The sequence below is a fragment of the Polypterus senegalus genome, chromosome 11 (assembly GCF_016835505.1).
Source record: "Polypterus senegalus isolate Bchr_013 chromosome 11, ASM1683550v1, whole genome shotgun sequence".
Lineage (NCBI taxonomy): Eukaryota > Metazoa > Chordata > Cladistia > Polypteriformes > Polypteridae > Polypterus > Polypterus senegalus.
Window position 1 is genome coordinate 150,181,235 of NC_053164.1, and position 20,906 is coordinate 150,202,140.

The 20,906-nt window shown below is 38.5% G+C and overlaps 1 protein-coding gene across 5 annotated transcripts in view; it reads left to right on the forward strand.

Moving 5' to 3' along the window:
- pus7 (pseudouridine synthase 7) overlaps positions 1 to 20,906 on the forward strand; it is an 83,853-nt gene that overhangs the window by 42,180 nt on the left and 20,767 nt on the right. For 3 of the 5 annotated variants that reach the window (XM_039769881.1, XM_039769877.1, XM_039769878.1), the window contains exons 2-9: positions 4,210 to 4,620; positions 4,726 to 4,810; positions 5,008 to 5,109; positions 7,611 to 7,755; positions 10,294 to 10,311; positions 12,030 to 12,141; positions 12,228 to 12,305; positions 15,099 to 15,227. In XM_039769881.1, coding sequence (XP_039625815.1) covers positions 4,316 to 4,620; positions 4,726 to 4,810; positions 5,008 to 5,109; positions 7,611 to 7,755; positions 10,294 to 10,311; positions 12,030 to 12,141; positions 12,228 to 12,305; positions 15,099 to 15,227 — 974 coding nt within the window. In that variant the 5' untranslated portion in view covers positions 4,210 to 4,315. The remainder of the gene's footprint in view (positions 1 to 4,209; positions 4,621 to 4,725; positions 4,811 to 5,007; positions 5,110 to 7,610; positions 7,756 to 10,293; positions 10,312 to 12,029; positions 12,142 to 12,227; positions 12,306 to 15,098; positions 15,228 to 20,906) is intronic. The other 2 variants (XM_039769879.1, XM_039769880.1) reach the window with 1 other exon arrangement.

Genomic DNA, 20,906 nt, shown 5'->3' on the forward strand with positions numbered 1-20,906 from the left:
TACCTCGTGTCATCATAAGTGTCAGTCATCCCAGGCGAACGTTGCCATGGTGCATCAGCTACAGGAACATATTCAGCACCACAATCAACTGATGCCGGTACCTCACTTTCGTTTTCGACCTCCAGATCACTTGCATCAATATCGGAGTCCGACAAATCAGAATCCGATTCAGCGATAATACGAAAAAAGTCATCCACGGATTATTTTGCTTTGAGCATTCACTTCGGTGTCTCTCCACATGCCATTTTAGAAGCTGTTTGTCATTCGCTACTCATGCACACGCAGGGAATCGAGGTCAAATCAACAAAGTTAACTTTCCTTCTAGCAAAAGCGGATTGAAAAGTGCTGTAACAACAAGATCACCAATCTCTATTGATTGCAAGCTAGACTGAGACATCTCACGACGTGGGAGTTTCTGGCAACGTATTGTACTGCATCGCTCGGATCGTTCGGCCCACAGAAACGTTCGCTTCCTGCGCCAACTTGAAAATGTATATTTTACACAACTTTATATAAATTATCGTCTCGCTTACGACATCGTAACTTCAAAAAATCTAAGTTGAACCATTGTAAGTAAGGGACTACCTGTACTGACTGATAATAGAGATAACAGAAAATTGATTATACACACATTCATTGTACATTTCTTATTAGTCTGGTATGTTTTTACTACCATTACTTAAAATAGTTTATTATTTTAATAACTATTACATACCTACGGCTGTGTGAAGCCTGTGTTTAAAGCACTGGTACTCCAAAGCATGGTTGTGGCTAAGGTGGTGCAGCAAATTGCTCATGTTGCCACCTCCGGTGACAACTTTAGCTTGACAGCATTTGCAGTAAGTTGTTGTTTTGTCCACATCCGACCTTTTAAAACAAAAGTATCTCCAGATAACAGACACGGCTTCTTTTTTTGGCAAAAGTTCTTCTGTGTCATCAGCTTCAGTTTCTGAATGTTCTCTGTCCATTTTCATCACTCAATACCTCCACTAATGCGTGTACTCCATTGCAAGCATGTTTAGCAGTGTAGCGGTGAAAAAAGTCCCCCCTTAAAGAGTCTCCCGCTGTGCCACGTTTCAAACATTGTTTAGGCTATTTAAACCGGTGTTGCGGTATAAGAAAATTCCATATCATAACAAAAATAAAAAATGGTTTTCTATATCTTTTTTGATATAAAGACTTTGTTAAATGGTGTGACTCAAACCACTTACACCTGAACACCAGCAAGACCAAGAAACTGGTAGTGGATTTTAGGAGGCCCAGGCCCCTCATGGACCCCGTGATCATCAGAGGTGACTGTGTGCAGAGGGTGCAGACTTATAAATACTTGGGAGTGCAGCTGGATGATAAATTGGACTGGACTGCTAATACTGATGCTCTGTGTAAGAAAGGTCAGAGCTGACTATACTTCCTTAGAAGGTTGGTGTCCTTCAACATCTGCAATAAGATGCTGAAGATGTTCTACCAGACGGTTGTGGCGAGTGCCCTCTTCTACGTGGTGGTGTGCTGGGGAGGCAGCATAAAGATGACGGACGCCTCACACCTGGACAAACTTGTTAGGAAGGCAGGCTGTATTATACGAATAAAGCTGGACAATTTAACATCTGTGGCAGAGAGACGGGCGCTAAGCAAGCTCCTGTCAATCATGGAGAATCCACTGCATCCACTAAACAGTGTCATCTCCAGGCAGAGGAGTAGCTTCAGTGACAGACTGTTGTCACTGTCCTGCTCCACTGACAGACTGAGGAGATCGTTCCTCCCCCATACTATGCGACTCTTCAGTTCCACCCGGGGGGGTAAACGCTAACATTATTCAAAGTTATTGTCTGTTTTTACATGCATTTTTTATTACTCTTTAATATGATTTTTTGTATCAGTATTCTGCTGCTGGGTTATGTGAATTTCCCCTAGGGATTAATAAAGTATCTATCTATCGTCCAGCACTAATTATTATTATAAAAAGTTTACTTTAAAAATCATGTAGTTTTTAATTTAGAAGGGATTATTTACTCTTATCTCCCGATTACTAGAAATATTTCTAAAAGGTGCACACATTGAGATGGTGGTAGGGATGTGCAAGAAAATAGTGGTCTGCTTCTTTTTATTTTTCGTCATAGAAAGTAGTTTGATTCTTGTTTGGCCCTGGGTATTCAATAATTGAAGCTGTTGTTTGTTATTTGAAAAACTTTTGAGTTTTTCTAGGAACCTTGTGGCATCTCTTTTAGTGTGATTGTAAGAGTCAATATATGGTGAGGTTTAGGTTCAGTGCGGCAAGCTGCAATCAGGTCTTGGTGTATTCCGTCAACCGAGTCTGATTATCAATTAAATTTGGTCAGGTCTTTGAGTGAGTAACTAATGGGCAATAAGTTACTGGATAACTTTATTACTTAATATATATTAAGTAGCAATTTAGGAATGCTGCTTGTTTACTATGTTTCCCTTTTTATAATATTACATAATTGTTACAAATATACAAGTTAGAAAATGTATGCTTGGCATAACATTCATTTGGTTTCAGAGACTTAGTTAATTGACTTAAGTTGGAGTTTTAAATTTTTTGTTAGTTTTTCAAAGTCAGTTATCACATTTCACATTACCACATTTCATATTCATATTCACGACTGATATTCAAAAAGTAGATCTATAGTAGAATGCAATTCACTGTAGTTCAAAGTTCTTAAACATAGAGTTATAGCTTACTGAATCATTAATAATGTGTACATAATGCAGCTCGAAGGTTGTTTTCGAGGACTGAGTACATATTTGTTGACTCTGTGTTTCCAGAGTGATTCTTACACTATACCATTCCTCTTGTATTAATTTCTAAATTAAGTGACTTTTATGGTTAACTTTCCTCAAACAGCAGGAGAAGTTAGCTGGTGAACAAGGAGTGTGGCTTGTGCGTGTGCATCTCCCCCAACATTTTACTAACTTGTATTGGGGATCTCTTTTGCCATACAGCGTGGCTGTTGGACAAAAGAGGAATCTATACAAAATGTACAAGCTGAAGTGGCCTCTTACGATAAATTTGAATCAGTAAATAAATCTAATTGTAGTCAAATAGAATGTTTCTCTTATTTAAGACTGTAAATTCATCAAAGCATTAATCACTCAGAAGACACATGTAGGACACATAAGGCAGCTGTAGTCTTTAATGCTCCATAGTGGACATATGTGTCAAATGCAGTCTGCATTGTTCCCAGAGTGTGATACCTGCTAACTGAACACAAATATTCTTGTTGTGTTTTGGGTTTGTTCAAGTTTGCTGTCTGTGAGCCTGGGATGAATGTTTCTTCTCTCTCTCTCTCTCTGTTAAACAAATACTTCCCCCAAAAATAGTTTTTTGTTTCTTACCCTATACAGTTTGTAGTGATTGCTGGGAATTTTTTTAATGCTTTTGATGCAGAATGGAAATAACAATGTTTCTGGCAGAATGGGAGCCTCTGGTGCCCAATTCTTGACAATGGCAAGCAATATCAAAAACATCCATGAGAAATCTTGTGTTATTTGAATCGCATAATTCAATTGTCGAGTCTGTCGGTTGTGTGCTTGTAATGTGTAAAATGCATGCTTTTTGTTAAAATATTGTTAAATATTTCTTTAATGATAGTCGGCCATAAACGCAAAGCTCATTCAGATGGTACTGCGCCTTTAAACTGAGGACCTGCCTCACCCACCTCATTCACTGGTTGAGAGACCTGTCTTCATTTCAAAAACATGATCCCACTTGAATAGGCTTCCTGTCTGTGGACAATTTCAATTTCAGGAGGTATTTCTGTAACAATTTTTCAGCAAAAAATGCACATGTTTTGCACAATGTGAGCATACAACTGGAAAATTTAATATGTCGATTATTTTACATGATTAATATGAGTATTAGATAGATAGATACTTTATTAATCCCAAGGGGAAATTCACAAGTAGTAAAAAGTGTCCAGGGAATGAGTCCACATAAAAGAAAGTGGTAGGAGTGATCAGTGAAATAGAGAAAAATGTAGAAAGATAAAGTCATACACGGAGCTGCTGGAATGGCTGCAGCTCGCGGCGGCATCTGATGATGATGATGATGATTATCTCTGTTTTGTAAGAAAATTTGTAAAACATTAACATTTTTTTGGACATTGCTATAAACTTTATAAAAGAATTCCTTTAAGGTGTCAGGTTTATTATGTTGGCTGTTAATGATCTTTATGTTGATGTATTTTGCAGGATTTTGTCTGCAACTTGGGTGTCCCCTTTTATTGGATTTAGGTGCCTGACAGCACCACTGTTGTCAAAGCTGCACGCCATACCCTTGAGATCCTTTTCTTTGCACATGATAATGGAGCAGCAAGCAAGTCCATACCTTTCTGGAATGGCAGAGAAGAGGGCATTGGAGGAGGAGGAGGAGGAGGATGGAACACTTGCTGGATCCAAGAGAGTAAAATTGGAGTGGGAAAATGGGGGAAGCACTGCAGAGGAGGGCTCAGTGGAGGTAAAAGAAGGGGAGGAGGAAGAAGATGAGGACAGTGATAGTGAGAGCTTTGCTGACATGATGAAGCATGGCTTGACTGAGATGGACGTTGGCATCCTCAAGTATGTCAGCACACATGAGGGCTTCTCTGGGATTCTTAAAGAAAGGTTGTAACTTCTTGGCTGGTTTTAATTTGGGGGCGATTGAAAATGATAAACAGTTTCTAATGGTATTGAGGTTAGTACTAATCAGTGGTTTACTACTCCCTGCAGGTACTCTGATTTTGTAGTACATGAGATCAGCAAGCAGGGCTCAGTGGTGCACCTAGATGACCTGACTGTTCCAATGGATGCTGAGGTAATTGAAGTTTATCAAGTATGAAAGTTGCCTGTAAATAATAATAATAGCTGTCCCTGCCTCCTGAAATGTGTAATAAATTATAAAATTCTGGATTGGACTAGGTTTCTTGAAGTAAGAGGTGGGTCACTTTTAGGCCTCCAAAGGCATATGTTCCTGGCTGTAATTTCTTATTTTTTGTCACCTTTTGTCTGCAGGATGCCCCTATTGATGTGTCGCAAGTTCTGACAGAGGAGCAGAAGCAAGACCTTGAGGAGCTACAGCAGTTCAAGAATAAGGAAAGCAGTGTCTCAATTAAGGTATATTTGGAACCTGCATGGGATGTTGCAATGGGTAACTAGTTGTAACTGAATTCAGTGAAAGCTAAGTGAAACACTTAGCTTCATTTTAGAAGAGGTTTTTATTTGTTAAATTTCACCATCTGCCAAACCAGGAAACAGAGATGAGTGACAAGAGAATCTGTAGAGGCAGTGTACATCTTTGCTTTTTGTAAATTTTTTATAATATGTTGTTGAAGAATTATCAATGCACTCTTACTGTAAATGTAATTATTTTTACAACTTGACTTGGTCACCCTCAAGTTGTAACCGAAGGACACTTTCATGGAATTTTGTAGCATGAAGATTATATGTATTGGGTTTTTTTTAATGTCTGAAATAGCAGTTAATTTTTATCTTCTTTTCATGAGGAGTACCATTTGGTCACATTGGTTTCACAGCAATCAATAAATAATTTATCGGTAATTTTTCAGGAAATTAAACCACGGTATGAGTTCCAAGTTAAAATACTGCTATGACTGTTTCACTCTGAATTTGATACATTTTTTATAAGGAGAACTGAGGTGAATATTTGCTTATTTATTGTTAAACCGGGATCTGTAGCAAAGTATTTTATATATAGGGGAAAATGCAGAAAATAATTTGGGGAAACTGTAGAATAAGGATCAGATTTTAGTAGAAAATCTTTAAAAATAATTTCAGATGGCTCATTAATAACAAAAAGCAAGCATACAAATGATGACTGTAGCTGTGTTTCTGAAAAATTTGTAAAGTTCTGCAGCTTTTGCTTACTTCATAGAGCAATTCAGGCAATAATGTGATGCGTGTTCAAATAATTCCACAATCCAAGTATCTTTGTCTTAAAAATTTTAGTAAAATTCTAAGCAAAATGTTCCACACAAAAATAGAGAAAAAATTGATATTGCAAAGAAAAAAAAATCTTGTTTACAGAATATTCCGTTTGAGGCACACTCATCTTGTTTAATTTGTGTCAATATTTGTTCATATAGTCATACTTTCAGATGTTCTTGTGTTCATTAAAGGTTCTAGAAAGATCAGGAGATGATTAGAACAGACAGAAAACAGTATGCCAGTGTTTTGTTTGTAAACTAATCCAACAGTCCATATGGTTCTAGCAGTGAGACTATTTCCTAAATAGTTTAATTAACACTCTGTTTTTACTTGAATAACTAGGAAAGTTCTTTTTCATGTTAACTTATAGGGGGTTAAGAAAATACCATAATCTAAGTAACTACAGATGTGAAACTGCTACTCTATTTAAAATAGCAGACACTTCAACACTAATATTTGAAATAAGAAATTAAATATGTGTTTTGTAGTTAAAATTACATTTATAAAAGCAGTATTTTGTGTTTATGAATAATTTGTGGCTATTATTGAAGTGAAATACAGTAATTGTCTCTGCATAAACAGTTAGGGGCTCGAAATGTAAGAGCCAATCTTAGAAGGTTAAGGTTAATATTAAAGTGCCTGCTAATTTGAATAGAATATCAGTTTCACATAGTTACTTAGATTATGGTATAATCATTTACCCCTATAAGTTAAGATGAAGTAGAACTTTCTTAGATTGGCTCTTGCTGTGACCATACCTAACCAAAAATAAATTTCCATGCAGACATTATATACATTATTACCATTTTTGCAGTTAAAATTGGGACTTTTCGGAATGCCTTCACTTCCCAGAAAAAAAGCATACATACAGCTAAGGTAGAGATTGTTAATTTATTTCAGTAACTTTAGAATGTTTACAAACTATATCAACAAAAACCTCCTGTTTTCAAATCTATTTAGCTATCATCTTTAGTTAGCTTAAAGCAATTTTGAATAGTTATAGGTATATACAGGAATGTATCTATTTGTTTTTGTTTATGAATAATGAAAATACATAGGAAGAGACTAATTGAATAATAATTTGTAAGTTACTACTGACTGAAAACAAAAGGAGAACACTAATTTTATGTTTTTATTCAGGTTTACTTTAGATCTCCAGTTTCCATCCAGTTTGTAAAGGCAAGCTGTTAGGTTAACTGTCTAGCTTGGATTGTTCTAGTGCAAGAGGGTGAATGTGTGTCCTGCGATGTGTGTATATCCAATCCAGGACTTGTGACTACCTTAGCTCCTCATTTTGAATTAATTACTTAGGTCAGACAATGGATGGATAATCAAGATCTTTCTTTCACTTTTTCAGTGCTGCTTAAAGTAGGGTTTTTTTTTTATGGTTTGCTTATATTTGTATTTTTATGGTCTGTTTGTCTAATGAGCGTGTCAAAAGGGAAATTTCTGTGACCCCTTTGGGGCACAGACAATAAAGTCTTCTCTATCTATCTATCTAAAAGTGCATAGCGCCTGTTGTTGATCTGTTTACAGTTTAGTTAGAAGTACCTTTTCTACAGTGGTTCTTCTGGCATACTCTTGGAACCCTTGTCTGTTGTGCCGAACTATTACACAAAGCATCAAGGTTTATCACTGGGTCTGAGTATCTGATTGTTATTTTACTTCAGGTCATTGAAGACACAAAGGAGAAACGCACCCTCTTACATCAAGCTGTAAAGTCACTGTTTCCGGGGCTTGAGACCAAGACCGAGGAGAGAGATGGGGGCAAGTACATTGTGGCATATCACGCTGCAGGGAAGAGAGCTCTAGCAGGTAAGTTTGCTGGCAGTGGTGATCGTATTATAGATTGCTTTTTGGTTACACGAATTGTGGACCTACTAGATCTGTCACTCCAGCATTGCTTTATATTTTGCCATTCATTGTTAACTCTTTAGACAGCAAATAGTTCTAAATTAAAAGAGTAAATGTGCAATCATTGCCTGCACACAAATGGAAATACAAATGCTAGATTCATTTTTATTTCTGAGCTTTGCCACACTGGCTTGCTTTCTACTTTTATTGTGCTACTAACTGACTTGAGGTCATACACTGCAAAATTAACTAAAGATGCATTGCTTGGGTACACATTGCTTGCTCAGAGTAGACGGTACTAACATGCAGTGCAAATTGCTCCTAGCAGGATGGCTGTTTCATAGTATAGCTTTAATCTAAGGGCTCGTTTATACTTCACGCTCAGAATGCGTACGCGCCCGCATCATGGCTGCCACTCGTTCCCAGCGTTCATTTGTCGCTTCCTCTGAGCATGTCCTCAGAAATGAACGCGGCGCGTGCGCGAGTTGTAGAACCAGCAAATAGTCGGGGGGGCGCAATGTGATAAAAGTTGGAATGTGACGTCAAGAGTCTCTGTTTACTATCTACATGTGACAGAAAGCCGCTTTGCGGATCCTACGAGATCGATGTGCGCGCTTCAGTGTTTGATGAATGGTTTGATGTGGTGAAGCAAAGTGCCGACATACAAATACATTCGTCGTGCTTTTATAGTCAAGCATCGTATATTCCTGATCGTAATGACACAATACATTTTAAAAGTCTCACGTACCGTCTTCTGTGCTGTCTTTTTTTTCTGTGGCTTCCTCTGGACCTGACAGCAGCGGTAAATGGCAATAGATCGCCAAACAGAACACATTAAATGTATGATATTCCAACTCTCTGCACATTTAGAATCCTAAGATTTATACTTGATATCATTTTCATGATGACATGCATTAAAGTATGTATGTTACATTTTACAGATAAATTGTTAATTTCTTTTAAGTAATGAATACTGTTAATAATTACACACATGGGGGTGACACGGTGGTGGTGCGGTAGCACTGCTGTCTTGCAGGGAGTCATGTCGCTGATATTCTCTGCTTGGAGTTTACATTTTTTCCTGCTGGGTTTCCACACTGTGCTCCGGTTTCCTTCCAAAGATATGCAGATTTGGGGATTTGGTGCCGCTAAAATTACTCCAGTGTATGTGTGTGCTTGTATTCACCTTGCGATGAGGTGGGGCCCCATCCAGGGATTGTTTCTGCCTCGTGCTCAATGCTTGCTGGAATCCTTGGATTGATGGATTTAATCATTAAACATCCTTTTCAGAGATATTGCGGTAAGGTGTCATCGGAATTTAATGGGTGTTCCGGGCAATTCACAACACAGAGAAGCTGAACCTGTTCTCACTGTGATAATATCTCACATTGCCACTTGCTGGATTCCTCCAGATTTACATAAAGTACGCATGCAAGTATAAACTGTAAAACGCTTGCATAGCAGGAGCATCCGCTGCAGCATGCGTCACGTGGCGTGAAGTATAAGCCCGGCCTAATAGGTCCTTAAAGGCAACATGAAGCATGAAGATAAAAGAATGTTCCATTTACAGAGGGTACCGATCTCTTGAAGAATCTCACTTTACTCAATAATTAAAGCAAAAAAAATTATAGAAAAACACTTTTTGTAAGTAATATCTGTTAAGATTTATTTTGATGTGATTGTAAGTTAGAAGCCAGATGTTTAAAAGCCTGAAAAAAATTGAAAGCTGATGTAGCAATGCCAGTCGGGACTCTGAAATGCTGAAGTTTCTGCATCCATCTTTCTGTTGGTAATGGCATGACAGGAAGATCATGTACTTACCAACTTAGTGATGTAAGATTGATATTTGTCAGTGGAGCGGTATGAGGGAATTGGGAGATAGGAACATTCATTATCAGGACTAATGAAGAAATGGTCCACAAAGCAAAGCTTAGTCTCTCGTAAGGCAGTGCTGAGAAGAATTGCTTGCATGCATATTATGTAGTATAGTGCCATATGTGATGAGCCCTCTGTTCTTGATGACTGCCTCCTGGGCTGGCTAGAAGCCCTGGCTATTTACCTCACCTTGTAGCAACCTCTCCGTGTTCTTATTCTGGGTGAGAGCTTGACATGTATTGCCTCATGTTACTTGCCTTGTGCTTGTTCCACCAGCGCATGCTATCATGAACCATGGACATCAACGCTTATATATACTCTGCCCTCATTTTTATGATATTTAACCTTTCTGTGCCAAGGCTATCTGCTATTATATGGCACACATGTGTAAATAGTCCCTGCAAGTGCACATTGTGCATCAGCAGCAGTAGTTGTTGGTGCATGAAATGTGCTTAGGTACTCAGATAGTCCCCACACACAGAAAAGTTGAACCCTTTCACCATTCACTTGTTGCATGTTGGTGCACACCAAAGTCTTACCCCACCTGTGTGTCTTTCTTAGTCAACTTGATCACCTCTCAGTAATGCTTTTTTGTGCTCTTCCTGTTTTTCTCTGGATGTACAGAGGTCAGTGCTGCACCAGGTAAGCGTCCTCTGCTCTGTTCTTTGATTATGGAGGTGGGTGTGTATAGTTTTACAGGCACTCAGACTTAACCCATTGAGACATATACAAGTTACAATCTTGGAAGGTTTTCTTGTTCTGGTTAAGTAAGGGATAAGTGGCTCTGAAGACAAGTTGTCCCATCACCTCATCTAAGATTTGAAACTTGAGTTTAAGGCATAGAGAATCCCATCTCCCCGATACTAAAGTAGCCCTCTTTCCCCAATTTCCTAAATTTTGACAACCATATAAACACTATAACAAGTGGTACATGGCTCTGAGATTTTAGTCTTGCATAACCAGGCACTGTTTGCACAAGCATAAAGTCTAGTATACTTTTTTGACAGTCTTACTTATAGTAATACTTATAGACAATATTCAACCCTTCTAGTGAGAGCATTGTTGGTAAATTTCTGATGACTTTCATAATTAATCACATACTACCAAGACTGAGGCCAAGCCTTATGCTTTTTTTGGAAAAGTGTCCAAATATGAAAAAACATTTCAGTAAGTGAAAAGAAATTGGAGTAGAGCCTGGAGAAGCAGTTTCATTCAAAGAAATTGATAACTGTCTAAAATGACTAGTGTTTTCATATACAAGATAAGGGTAATGAAAATGTCCATGTAAGATTCTAGTAATGTGTATTTGGCGATCTAATGATTTTTAGATAAATATTGGAAAATAAAACTTGCTATAACCTGTTGGTAAACACTGAAATAAGCCTCTGTAGTATTGTGTCTGTGATTCCAAAGCGATGCCAGAATCCTTAAATCTCCAATAAAATAAAACCGTGTACATCTAGAATAATTCTCTCAAAGTCTCATATTTTTGTTCATTTGAAATGTTTTGAAACATTTTATATTATACAATAGTAGGCAAAATGACTGTGCAGCTGAGAAACTAGACTATAAAGAATCAGGTTGCTGATTAATTTCCAACTCTGAATCACCATTTGATCCAAAACAAATTCATCTAACATGTCAGTGCGCCACCTTTTGACGTTTGTGAAAAAATGTGTTGTGATTAATAATTACAAAGTGTATGTTTTATTAGGATAAGTAATATAAACACACATAATTATAAACTAAAACTAGAGGATGAAGTGAATCAGCTAGGGATTTTTGCTGATTTAGACTCCCTTATTTTCGGAGACACAAATTAAACTGTTCACGTATAAATGGCAGTACAGATTTTTGCATTCTGTGAGAAGAATGGACTTCCAAAGATTTATTTTCCACATATTACGCATCACTGTCGGCTTTGGCACACTCCTCATTTGCCTACTTGATTATAACATACAGTATCCTGTTTCATAATAATTTACTACAGTCAACAGAATACTTCAAATTTCACCATAAGCTGGTAAATTTTGTTTTTTATCTCATATTTTTACAACACCTGTGCTTTAAGAAAACCTGTTGTGACAAATACTAGGCAAAAATAGTCATGGCACCAGATAGTTGATTTTGATTAGCATATGCAGGAAAGAATTCCTCTGTACTCTGTGCCGGTAACAATAATGATCTTATAAATCTACAATATAACTAGTTTATTTTGCCTTTTAGTTTATGTCCAGGCTCAATAGCGCATTAAGCCCCAAGAAGATCTTCACCAATGTGTGGGGAGCCACAAGCTGGTATAGTGGGGTACAGGATGAGTAATACAGTTTGTTGTTTTATACCTCTCTGTCAACTCAAAGCACCAAGGAAGCATTCATGGCCCAAGAATCGAGGAAGTTTTTGTCATTGTGTCCTGTACAAGGAGAACAAAGACACAATGGAAGCCATCAATTTGCTGTCTAAATTCCTACGGTAAGCAGTGATCCCTCTCTGCCTTTTCTTCTGCTGTCATCTGACATGCAGTTTGATACTGATTGTCTTACCTATCCCTGTTACAGAGTGAAGCCAAACATATTCTCCTACATGGGAACGAAAGACAAAAGAGCCATTACAGTGCAACAAATTGCAGTTCTCAAGTAAGAAAATAATGGCCTTAATTTACTCCACTTTTGAAAAAACAAATTTAATGTATCTATGCAACTTAAAGCTAGCATATAGATCTATACCCTGTATTGTTCATTCATTTGCTTAGGTCACAACTCCTAATCTATCTTTATCCCTTGGTCATTAATGGATTTATTTTAGCTATGTATTTTCCACTATTATTCATTCATTTCAAAAGGCAGACACGTGGTCCAGTTCCACCCACCAGAATTGACCTTCTATCTGCCGCAGCCAAGTGTTATGTGGTTGTCCCTTTGGCCTGGTCCAGCCGCTTGGGTCCTCAATAATGAGGATCCTGAGAGCCGTATCACCCTTGGGGAATCACGCCACATGGCCACAGTCCCATAACTGACACTCCCTCACAATGCAGGTAACGTGCCTCATTTGGGGCTCCCATGAGCAACTGCTCATTTAACACAAAGTCAAACCAGCAGTACCCAAGGATTCTCCAAAGAGACACAGTACTGAAGGAGTCCAGTCTTCATCTCAGGTCACTGGATCGCATCCATGTTTCGCAGCCATATAGTAAGACAGGGAGCACCAGGACTCTAAAGACTTATTGTTGCCTTGTGTGTGATGATTGCTGGTTAAAGTTCCAGCTGCCACGTGACCCTGGCATGAATAAGTAGGTTGGGAAGATGGATGTATGAATGGATGTTTTTGTTTTCAGTCCTTGTCACTTGATTACATACTGCATGCCTGCTCAATATCTCTCTCACTAAAGCACACAAGTGCATTATCAATCTAGCTGCAACAGGCAATATCTTTGTGAAATAAAGACATAAGCTTACATATAGGGAAAGAATAAAAGTGATTACAAGTGTGCCTTTTTCAGTTATTATTGACTATTTGACTACTGAACAGAAGCATCTGTTAACAGTGCATCAGCATTCAGTAATGTAAATGTTGGATGCTTGGTGATGACTTTTTGAGGTAAACCCATTCCCCTTGGGCCAAGGTCCTCCTTCTGGTTCTTCATACTGCAGCAAGGACAGTTGACCAGAGAATGAAGTGTTGCCACAAAGGAATATGAACAGGGTAGTTGACAAAATGATGCACACAGTATGTCTTCTTTTAAAAGGGCATAATCTCATAACAATGGTTCACTTTTTGCTTTTTTGTGTTAGTAAGAATTATTTATGAATGCTTTGAAATCACTTCAGTATTTTTGTATGAAAACCCCACATATTGTATACCATTAGACTTGCCTTGATGTCTAGTTATGCAAGGCGTTGAGCTTTTTGGAGTTTCCCCTATTTGTTCCAAAAAAGTTCTAAGTTCTCTAGTTCCAAAAAAGCCTAATTTGTAGGCTACTTTTGGACTATATTTTGTGCAGAAAATTACACCGTTATGATAAAGGATATATTAATAAGTTTCTTTGGCAAAAAATGATCAGAAGGATTTGAAGTTGTACTTAACACATTAGCCAACACAAGGGTGACCCCTTAATGCCACTCCCAGAAGGTTAAAATACTAAAATTCAATGTAAGCACATGGGGTATAATTTTGCACTGTTTCAAGGTCTACGATTACGAATATGTTATTTTTGATCCTTTAGTTGGGAAAATAAATTTGTAATACAATCAAGAATATTTAGACTTTAAACTTTTAAACTGAAGTGTACATTTTAATATTTCAAATATCTGACACAACTGTTCTTGTTTATTATGTATGTCTACCTCATGAAGGAAATCTTAAGAAGTAAATAATTTCTTATGAACACCCTGAATTAGGACGACTTGCAGTAATTCAGAGTTTTAGCTTCTTAAAACAACATGGATACACTATTTTGCAATATGTCTGTAATCTCAAGACACACATCAATACTTGGTAACACTGGGGCTTGAAAAAGTGATATATTTAGTAAGTTTTTAAGTTTCATTCACCTCTTTACCTGTTAGCCCCATTGTGTGCTTTAAAAACAGACAAGGTGTTTTAAAGCGTATACAAAATGTTTCACTTTAGAATGCAGTTTTATGTGGCAAATTAGTATACCATGACTGTGAAAAAATAACTTTGACTTTAAACATTAACAGATAAGTTCAGCAATTTTTATTTGGTGTATTTAATGTTTCATATTAATTTGTACTTGGTGTTCCTAACTTGATCTCTTCTGTGCTATTATTCCTTTTGTTCTCTAATATGTGTGAAGCGCTTTGAGCATGGGATAGATGCTATATAAATAAAATGCACTGTTACTGTTATTTTTAACTTTACAACCCATGTGCATTTGCTGTTCTTAGTTTTTATAATTGCATAAATGTTTACATGTCCTTTTCACAGCTGCACAAAAAAATGATCTCACTATGAGTGCATCTGACTTTGTCAATTTTCTTTTCCAGCTAAGATATTGTGTACTTTTGCATTGTTCACTCTGCCTGTCTTTGATAGACAGAACATATCATTATTTATTTATTAGCAACAGAAATAGCTACATTTGCAATAGCATGTTGATAGGTGTAACACCACACTTGAAGCCTTTGCATGGTCCGTCTGCAGGTGTGTCTGTGCATGTGATACGAAGCACTATAAACCAGAATTGTGCTGATAGAACTCTTGCACATCATTTGGTATTGTTATATGTCAGACTTAAAGTAATTGTCTCATCAACTGACATGAAATACTTTAATCAGCAGGTATATCCTCTCATATCTGTCTGTGATAGTGACAGATATATCATAGCTTCTCAAAAACAATTAAAGAAGCCAGTGTTCCTCCTTTGCTTAAAAAAATCTGCTTATCCTTTGTCACTTTTCTGTTTGTAGGATCAGTGCTCAGAGGTTGGCTCATCTCAACAAATGCCTGATAAACTTTCGCCTAGGCAACTTCTCCTACCAGAAGCACCCCCTTAAGTTGGGTGAACTACAGGGTAACCAGTTCACTGTGGTGATACGGTTAGTATGTCAGTAGTAGTATTGTCACATGTGCAGAGTATAGTGAAATTCTTACTTGCATGTCTGTCCAACATACAACATGTCACCATTCTCCTGCATCATGATAAAAAGCTTCTTTAATAGAAAACACAAATCAGTTTACCTGGTGTTCAGTTATATTTACAGTTCTGAAACCTTGCAGAAAAACCTGCAACAAGCAACAATTACCATATATTTGTCAAGTTTTCTTTTATGTGTATCAATATCACAGAATTGTTAAAAATAGGCTGCCACAAATTTAAAAAGCCTCTACTTTTACATTTAGGTTTCCATTTTGTTTTTGAAACTGTTTCAGACTTACTATTACCACCCTTAAAAGCTCTTTTGGCACTGATCTAACTCTAGATATGTACAGTATACCTGTGATGTAGTTCCTTTGTTTTTACACTTAATGTTTAAGCTAGAATTGAGATTGAAGTAAGATGCTTTGTGTGTCCAGTGTGAACTAGAAAAGGTGAGAGGTACTAATATCTCTTGTGACAGATAGGGGGTGCTATCGCTCTCTTGAACCCCTGTCCACGACTCCAGACACCAGGAAAAAGTCCAAAGGTTGACTTTATTAATATGCCACAGTGCACAAAGCACCCTCTCCTCCACTATACTCCACTATACTCATTAAATACACAATCACAATAAACAATCCTCCACTCCCAGACACGTTGCCACCCTTCCACCCAGCTCAGCTCTCCGTCTGGGAGCTCCCTCAGTCCTTTTATACACCCTGACCCGGAAGTGTTCCCAATCCCCAGTGCATGTGATTCTTTATCACTTCCGGGTCAGGTACAAGTCCTTTTCTTCACCCCGCAGGGCTCGCAAAATTTCAAAATCCCTGGTAGCCCTTCGGGCAGGCACTCTTCAGTTTTTGGTAGCCCAAAATAAATTTAAGTAGCCCGAATAAAAAAGATTATTTTTAATGTATAATATTGTAAAGGAAATAAAATATCAATCAAAAAATTGTTAAAACACAAATTACAACAACTGTATAAAAATTACAATCATCAACTCAAATATTTGGTTCTAATTGAACAGAAATTTCTATGAACTTGTAAGAACTGTGTAGAACATGAATCAGTCTGTGTCAGATTCTGAATCTGAAATTTCCACTGAAGTCACGGATGAGAAAATGCCACTCGACGTTGAGGGCATAGCATCTCCTCCATCAGCTTTCTCTTCCTGTGCATCGGCCTCCATTTCACTGCTCTTTGTTCTTGTCGGAGTTTTATGATCCAGGTGTCTTGAACCTTTTTCAGAAAACATCCAGAAACAAATTGACTTGTCAGGGCAAAAAGATTCAACTGTTTCCCCATTAATGGAGAGTTGCATGCAGTCATTCAGTGTTTCAGGGTGTAGAGAGGTACGATGTGTTGTCTTCACTCGGTTCATGCAAGAAAATCCTCTCTCACAGATGGCTGTTGATGGACTAAGTGTCAGCATTAATTTCACCAGCAACAAGATATGAGAGAGGTGTTCTGGATTCTCAGAGAGGAGATCTCTGTACAAGCAATCAACTACCTTGCTACCCGGTGTTCTGCAAGCCACATTTTAGATCCATCCATTCTTGTGGAATTTTCTCTTTCTCTTCCTCATCTAGCAAACTGGCAAAATGTGTGACAAGATAATCCACCTCTTCATTCCCATAATTTGCCAGCTCTTCTCTGGGGTATGGAAGAGTGGAAGGGTCAAAACTTTGAAACAAGAGAGAGGCTTTTCACGCAGATTTTTAAATCTATTGTCCATATACTTGACTGAGTTGTCAATAATCTTCTGAATCTCTGCACCAAAGGTGTCTTTGTCTGTACCCTCACCTCTTCTAGCAGGTTGCTGACTTTTTGTGAGCTGAGTTCCACAGTAGCAAATGCTACCATCCTCGTTCGCTGTGAACTTTGTGTCCAAGGTTTTCTGGTATTCTCCTGGTTTTGTTTTTAGGCTGAGTAAGCGTGATGTGGTGCTCTCAACTAACTGATTTGTTCGTGTGATGTTTAGGTTATCATGCTGAAAATCAGTACAGCACTTGGATAAGATGGTACTGTAGTCCAACATGAAATGCAGGAAGCAAACAAATTTCTCAGTCTTCATCTCCTGCACCACCCCCTTAGCTTTGGCTGCATCCTCGGACTTGACATCACTTCCTCCTGCCATGTTCTCCATATGAACAACAGTGGGAGTGTAATTTTTTTCCACAGCCTTCAGACATCTCAGCCGGCTTGGAAGCCACCGTGTGCTCTTCAGGCCACTGAAATGTGCCAGTTTCTCATTTAGCAGTTCACTTATTTCTGTCAGTTCTCTTCACTTCTTTGGGGAATAGTAGTACATCTTAAAGATGGTTTTCAGTGTACCTTCAAATTTCACCAGGTACTCACAGCCTTTCACGCTATCCAGCACGGCTAGCTCTAACTTGTGTGCCACACAGTGGATTGTTATGATGTGGGGTATCCTCTGTTTCAGTCTCCCAGCTACTCCTGTTTTCTCACCCATCATCACTGCAGCACCATCAAAATTTGCACACACTACTTTCTTTTTCCATGTGTCTTCTCTGATACCCATGGTGTTCACTGCTTCATCAATAGCCTCTAAAATACCTGCAGCATTTGCACTCTTGACTGGCTGACATTTGATCATGTATGTGGATATGTCACCATTATCTCTCACATACCTGACATGAACCAACTCCTGTTCTATTATACCAGTGTCTGTACTGCCATCTGCAAGAATGGATAAGAACCTGCTTTCTTGAATTTCCTTTTCAATCTGGTCTCTTGAAATTTGTGCTATTGCTCCAATAAATTCTCTGCAAGCATGGTCATTGAGGTAAGTGGAACCAAGATCTAGGCCATTTGCTTTTTGAAGTTTGCAAAGACTGCTAAATTTTGCCAATGGTAGTTCACTCTTTGCAACATAGTACGCTGTTCTAAACAGCTTTTTCAAGACTTCTTGTTGTGCTTGGTTTATTTTTAGTATGGTTTTTGCAATTGGTGTTTGTTCTGGGAAAGATACTGCAGACTGAGCACCAATGCATTTCTTGTGATGCAGAGATTTCTCATGGGTTTTGATAGGGTCTTTCCTAAAATTACTGGTCCCAGTAACAAAGGCGCTTGTCGAGTCAGAAATCGAGGGAAACTCACGACACACCCGGCAGAACATTATGTTATTTAGTTTGTCATATTCCAGCCACAGAAATTCTTTTGTCTATGAAACCAAAAAGCTGCACTTTCTTTTTGCCTCATAGTCTAATTTGTCATAACTTTTCCGCTTTGTGGTAGGCTTTTCTTTGGCTGTCCCTTCTTCACCCTGACCTGTCTTCTTTGGCTCAGTAGAACTAAAATACCTGCGTAAATCCATCTATTTTTACACACGCACACACAACGGTCAGCAATTTTTTAAATTCTCTGCGCAATCAACCTCTATCACATGTTTAAAGCTTGCTGCGGGAGATTTCACTTCTCACTTTTGAATAGTAAACCAATGAGTGATAAGACGATGTCAGAGGAATTGGTGCGCAATTAATCTGTCACTGACCAATCAGTACTGCCGCTTTCTATACACAGTTCGCGCTCGCAAAGTGAAAGTAAAAACAAGCGCGAATTCAAACGCGATTTCAATATTTCACATATTGACAGTGGCTTATCGATGCCCGTAAATGACATAATTACCCAGCTACATTTGCGAAAGAATGCAAAAGCATTGCCATATATTTTTCCTTCCTATGATAGCCCGACGGGCAGGGCTGAGATAGATTTTGGTAGCCCGACTGGAAGACACAATAGCCCCGGGACGTCGGGCTAGCGATTTTGCGAGCCCTGCCCCGGAAGCACGTCACTTCTGTTGTCACTCTTCCTATAACGCACTTCCGGGTTATAGGGCACAAATAATTCTTCGGTCCTCCCTGCAGCTACCTCTTGCCCCTCCATACTGCAGGGAGGGCTCCATCTGGCGGCCTGGGGGTATTGGCCGGGATGACAAGCCGGCCGTATTACACACTCTTTATTAACAAACTACATTTCTAGCCATAAGGAGGCTATTGTTTAGAATAATAAGAAAAGTCCTGTTGTAAGTCTGTATGTATCTATAGAGGATTATCAAAAAACTGTTACTAGTGTGCATCTCTTCAAAACCAGGTAAGTCCCCGCTTTTATAACCCTGTAGCATCCCACTTATTACCCCTCCCCCCAAATCAGACGTTCATGTTTGCTAGTTGACCAAAGACCATCACTCAACACTATATCAGCTTTGTCCATCTGAAAAATGTCTGGGTTTGTTGATATAAACTTGTAATAAACTTTACAATAGGCAGTCCCAGTGAACACATATATATATATATATATATATATATGACGGCAACACTCATGACAATGACAATCATGTTACGTTATTATTAAAATGTTTCTTTTTCTTATTCATTAATTCTTTAACATACTACTTCTCCGCTGCAAAGCGCGGGTATTTTGCTAGTGTGTATATATATCTATACTAATAAAAGGCAAAGCCCTCACTCACTCACTCACTCACTCACCACTAATTCTCCAACTTCCCGTGTGGGTGGAAGGCTGAAATTTGGCAGGTTCATTCCTTACAGCTTCCTTACAAAAGTTGGGCAGGTTTTATATCGAAATTCTACGTAATGGTCATAACTGGAAGCAGTTTTCTCCATTTACTGTAATGGAGATGAGCTTCAACGCCGTGAGGCGGAGTTTCGTGTGACATCATCACGCCTCCCGTAATCACGTGAACTGACCGTCACATGTGTAGAAAACCAGGAAGACCTCAAAAAAGCGCTGAAGAAAACATGCATTATATAATTGAGAAGGCAGCGAAACAATAAGAAGCGAGCGAGTGACATATACAACCATATTCATGAGTTCTGCTACTTTGGAAACAAAGCACGATGTAAACCTACACTTTAAATTAAGTTCATAGACAGGCTGCCGCTGGCGTTTGTAATTTAGTGCCTGCCCATATAAGGCCGTCCGTCAGCGGCAATCCAATAGCAAACTGCCACGGGTAAATATTCACGGGTGAAGGACTGTGCTTATGGAGAGGAAGATGAGATGGTCAGGGTGGTGTTTGGTACAAACTCAGCGAAACTGCGAGAGAAAGTTTTAAGTGCCAGGACTAAGGTAACATTAAATACAGCCATGGACATAGCGAGATGGCACCAGCACAGCTGGGAACCTTCGATGCATGTACACGAGTGGCTCACGTGAACTGGCGCAGTGCACAGATAAAAGCAACAGTTCCAAAGAGCGCTGAACAAAACCGAATTACACAATTGAAAAGGCAGCAAAAAATATGAAGCGTCTGATAAGCATATTCATAAATCCAGCTACTGCGGAAACAAAGCACCGCGTGGAAAAAGTCAATGTCCCACTAAAGGAAGACAGTGTAAAAAAAACCCGTGCATGCAGTGTGTCAGGTCTCAGATAAAGAAGAAGACGAGCTGTTTATTGATGCAGTAAGAAACGAATCGATGAATGAAACCTGTCATCTTTACAACGATTGACAAACACGGAATGTAACTTGAACACAACACATCCTACAAATACGAACCTGATTGAAAGAAATAATGATAATCAAATCCTTGATGACAGCAACACTCAGTAACACTCACAAAACAAATACTGTATATTGACAGTCATGTTACGT